This window comes from Mastomys coucha, chromosome X (genome assembly GCF_008632895.1).
Source record: "Mastomys coucha isolate ucsf_1 chromosome X, UCSF_Mcou_1, whole genome shotgun sequence".
NCBI lineage: Eukaryota > Metazoa > Chordata > Mammalia > Rodentia > Muridae > Mastomys > Mastomys coucha.
This window is the reverse complement of record NC_045030.1, coordinates 42,859,887-42,864,671: the sequence shown is the minus strand read 5'-3', so window position 1 is coordinate 42,864,671 and position 4,785 is coordinate 42,859,887. Positions and strand designations below refer to the sequence as shown.

The 4,785-nt window shown below is 38.5% G+C and overlaps 1 protein-coding gene across 2 annotated transcripts in view; it reads left to right on the top strand.

Moving 5' to 3' along the window:
- Positions 1-4,093, top strand: part of Tmem255a (transmembrane protein 255A) — a 52,643-nt gene extending 48,550 nt beyond the window's left edge. For both annotated transcript variants that reach the window (XM_031353429.1, XM_031353355.1), the window contains one exon: positions 1,738-4,093. In XM_031353429.1, coding sequence (XP_031209289.1) covers positions 1,738-1,902 — 165 coding nt within the window. In that variant the 3' untranslated portion in view covers positions 1,903-4,093. The remainder of the gene's footprint in view (positions 1-1,737) is intronic.
- The last annotated feature ends 692 nt before the right edge of the window (positions 4,094-4,785 follow it).

Genomic DNA, 4,785 nt, shown 5'->3' with positions numbered 1-4,785 from the left:
AGACCCAGTCTCACTATGCAGTCTTGACTGGCCTAGAAAACTCTATGTAGACCAGGCTGACCTTTAACTCAGAGATCCACTTGCCTCTGCCACCTGGGCTTAAAGGCCTTTGACACTACACCCAGCCTAGGAAGGGGTTATTTTGACTCACATTTCATTGTGCCGAGGGCAGGAGAGTGACAGGATTGACACCACGGTCACATTATTTTAAGTGAAATATGTGAGTTTTTTTTTTTAAAGAACATACCTGTTATTAAATAACATAAACTGGACTATTTTAGTAAAGGACATCTTCTTGGAGGGAAGGGGGCAGTTTAAACTTAGGAAGATATCTTGCTTCTCTTGGTCTAGTCTCCGAAGCCGTATTGCTTTTAAAGGTTCTCTCGCCCAGCTATTTAGTCATTATTCAGAAAATTGGTAGGGAGAAGGAGGAAAAGGAGGGTGGAGACTCCCTTCTAACATTATGTGATGCAGGTATCTCGGTGTCTCATACAGGACCTAGGAATCTCTAGTCATTGTCTTCTCAAGGGTATATAGACATCTGGCCTGGAGATGGGACTCTGTCAACTAGTCTCATGCTCTGGAAGCCTCATGTCAGGGTTGGCCTAAGATTGCTAAAAGCATGGAAAGATGATGTGATCCAAAGTGTGATCCCCTTCCACCTCACCTCTGTGTTGAAATAGTACTTGAACTCTTAGGAAATTTTAGTGTATGTGGCTCTAAAATAATACCAGATACTCAATGAGCCCAGATGCACTAGAACACCTGCAGGTCCCCTATTCTATGTGCTGACTGAACTGCTTTCCTAACTCCTACTGCCTTTGTAATTCCCTCCAATCATACTAGAGCGAGGTCATGGTAAAGTTTTCCTCACACTTTAACTGCCCCCTCCATTCTTTACAGGTTAATATCCCCATATGAGAGAGAATATGGGGGTTTTGTCTTTCTGAGTTTGGGACACCGTGCTTAGTCGTATACTTTTAATACCTCAATAGATTGATTTTAAAAATTTGTATAGTGGCTCTTTTCCCAAAGTTTGACATACAAAAAGTAAAATTGAATTCTCAGTCTCTCTGGCAAACTGACAATTTGTCCCTCATTCTCATCATTGGTTTTCTCATGCCCATGCCTTTGTTAAGCCTTTTTTTCTCATCTATGGTGTGTATGGGTAATGAAATGAATGGTAGTTTATATGGAACAAGACTTTACACCCCGGGGCCCAAGCAAGCCAAATGATTTGTCTAACCTTGGTTTTAGTCTGTGACATGGGTCCATGACCCCTAGACATTTCAATGACATATTCTTATAGAAAAGTTTATTTCTAGGGATAAGTTACTTAACCCCATTAAACATTCTTAAACCCCAGACATTTTGAAAAACTAGTCATAATGCTTAAACAGTGGCTTAGGAGAGAGGAACTGATGGGCTTAATGACACACAGAGAAAATGGGGTGATGTCTTCAAGAAGCCACACAGCAAAAGCAACAGGATGGAGTAACTGTCTGGATGTTGAGTTAAAGGGGCAAGGGAGGAGGCTCCCCAGCGTTTTCAAGCCTGAGTGACTTGATGTGGGGCTGTTTTATGTCCTTTACTGACACCATAAGATTTAAGAGCTATTTTCCTAGCTCTTAAACAAATACACCAGGAACAAATCTGGTATATATTCATTTTAAATAGTACTGGCTATGGAAAGAATTGCAAACTCACTGTCTGAGCTGTTTTCTCTTCATTACACAGCATTCCGGTGTCTTTCCATCCTCCCCTCCCTCTGGACTCTCCGATGAGCAGGAGCCCCAATCGCCTTCTCCTTCACCCAGCTACATGTGGTCCTCCAGTGCGCCACCCCGTTATTCTCCACCCTACTACCCACCTTTTGAAAAGCCACCACCTTACAGTCCTTAAAGAGGAATACCCGTTGGCTACTGATATTATTGTGGCTTTTGTATTTCTGCTCTAGTGGAAGTGTGTAGGGTACATCTAAAGTGTGACTCTTCTACATAAAGTTTTACAACAGCTTGCCAAGCTAGGGAAAGATAGGGATGAAGCTTATTCGTCATAAAGGAAGGGCAGGATTGGCTAGGCCAAATCCAGTACATCCAAGAAAGTAAAGTTCACTAAGCAGGGCTGGGGAGTCAGTCCAGCAAGAAGCGTGGCTTCTTTGGATATGCATTTCCTGATGCTCCGCCTCTATACAGTACAAGTGTGGTTGCCAAATGCTTCACTTTATGTAAAGGACTGTTGTCCTCAGGCCCTTAGTAGATGGCTATGATAGCACCTTGGTTGGATCACCTGGTCTATAGGCTCTATCTTTCCCTACAATTAATGTCACTCTTAGGAAAATTTCCTAGCGGATTGGGCTACACAGTAGTTCCAATACAGAAAGTTGTGGCTTTTTGTTTGCCTGTGTCTGGATATTGAAACAAGCTGCCAATAATACCTTTACTCTGTCCTCCAAGTCTTGTAAAAATGGCTGTTGTGATCATTCAGCTCAGCTTTTGTGACTGGTACCTCCTAAGGGAAAAAGTGCAATAATCCCTTATCCTGAGTGGTGAGAGATCAGGACTGGCTGATGGAGAAGCACTGAAATACAGAACAACCTGTGTGCTGTTTTCAGTAGATCTCAGTATACATCTGACAACTTAGGAGACAGTGTTCCTACTATATGTTGCATTATTACAAAACACATTTGCTACTGGAGATATAAATCTTACAGTTTAAATTCAGAGTTTAAAAATGCTAGATTAGATTGGGTCTTGATATGAACTGTTCCTTATCTTTGTGACTATTTAATCTTCGGCTATTGTGCTTTAACCCCAGCAAACCGCACGATCCTGCACCCCACCAATGAAAACCCATCTGTATTTTAACACCACTGTTCTTTTTTTTTTTCTGTTGAGATCAATTGTGACAGCATTCAAGATTATGAAAATGTTACAATGCCATTTCAAGTCTTCAAGACCTCAAATATAACCAACTTGACAAATTCTAAAGTGTTAATTACACATTTAAACTTCACCTGGCATATTGTGGTAGTTATATAGTTGTTTTAACTATAAAGAGCTTTAAACCATCAAATTGTTGAGTTAAAAACACTTTAGCACCCATGCCTTCACTCCAGCATAAACACATTCACTGGGATTTTATTTTAACCTGAGAAATGGTTTAAAAGAAGATTGATAATCCTACACTTGTATTATGTAAAAGTACCGGAGCTACAGAGGACACCTAATTAGACAGTTCTGCAAACACAAGAACACACACTGGAAACATTTCCAGCCCATTTCGCTGCCTCCCTTCTTTGATGGTTGGAGGCAGCAGACCAATGCTGGTGCTCCCATCTACCTAGTACACACCTGGTCATCAAGAATCAGCAAGGCACAACGAGTGCACTGTTACAGTGAATGCTTGCAAACCACTCAGTTTAACTTTCAATGCTATGTTCTCTTATCCAGACTTCATATCCAAAAGACTACAATCCTTTCATGTTACACAAAATTACTGTTATTTTTACAGTTCTGAACATCTTAAAATTCTATTGGATTTCAAAAAGGACTAATAATCAATTGACTTATACGAACACCTAAGGGTTTTTTTCTTGTCATTTACACTTTACCCCTTGCTTTAGTGAATGTGTATATTTTAAAGGCACCATTACAAAGTATATCTTTAATGATCACATTTCTTAAAGTATTAAGATTCTAGGACTCATTTCTATGTATTTTTTTTACTTTACAAAATAACTTGAAACTATAGATTTTGTAACACTTAATTTGAGCAGCTTTTTTTTATTACATTGAATTATATCAAGTGCATGTTACCTTAGGAGACATTAATATTTGCTGCTTCACTCTTCTGCAAAACATTTGCTGTAATGAAGGAATTTGTATTCCCAATGTATCTTGACGGCATTTTATAACACTTACTGCTTTCTTCCTAATTCTGCTCTAAAGTATTGAACTGGGCATGAAATATTAAAATATTAATTCAAAACCTGTATAAACTAGACGTTGCTTAAAATCTGTATCACTGCCATGTTGGAAACCCAGACAGCTTTTGTGATGTTTCAAATTAATAAAACGATCCTCCATATCCACTTACAGGTATTCTTGTCGTGTGTATAAAAGTACAACAGGCACTCGAAAACAACTGGCAATGCCAACTTACTTTTAACTGTGATGGTTCAAGAAACAATGGGACATGCTTAATCAAAACACAAAACCTAATGACGATTTCTGCCAATCTGTCATCAAAGATACAGCTTCTCTCCTGCTATGGAAAAAACCATGAAGCAATAGGATTGAAAGCTTATATAATTCATTCACCACAATCTTGCAAAAAAAGTAATACACTCAGAAATCAGAATGAATAGGTTTTATTTTGTGATAAACTCTATGAACTAATATCAGGTAATGGTTAATGAAAAGCAGAACTTATGTCATGAAAAGGAAGATTGTACAAATATGAAAATTACAGTAATTGGGGAAATGAACAAGGTTTCATGTGACTAACAGAGGTAAAGAAGCCAGTGCTATTGAATTTACATTGAACTTCTCAAAATCCACACACTCTAACATTTGAAATGCCTACAGCAGGATTCATTTGCTTTTATCTTTTGAGTCCAATTGAACAAATTCTTCAGTGACTCTGTGGAGAGGATAGTGACCACTAAAATGATAACAAAATGACTATTTAATCTTGCAAGAATGCTATAACCTTTTGAAAATGTTGGCTTGTTCTTTGATCAAACTTACTATTTCAAATAGATTCTACCAAAAATAACTACAG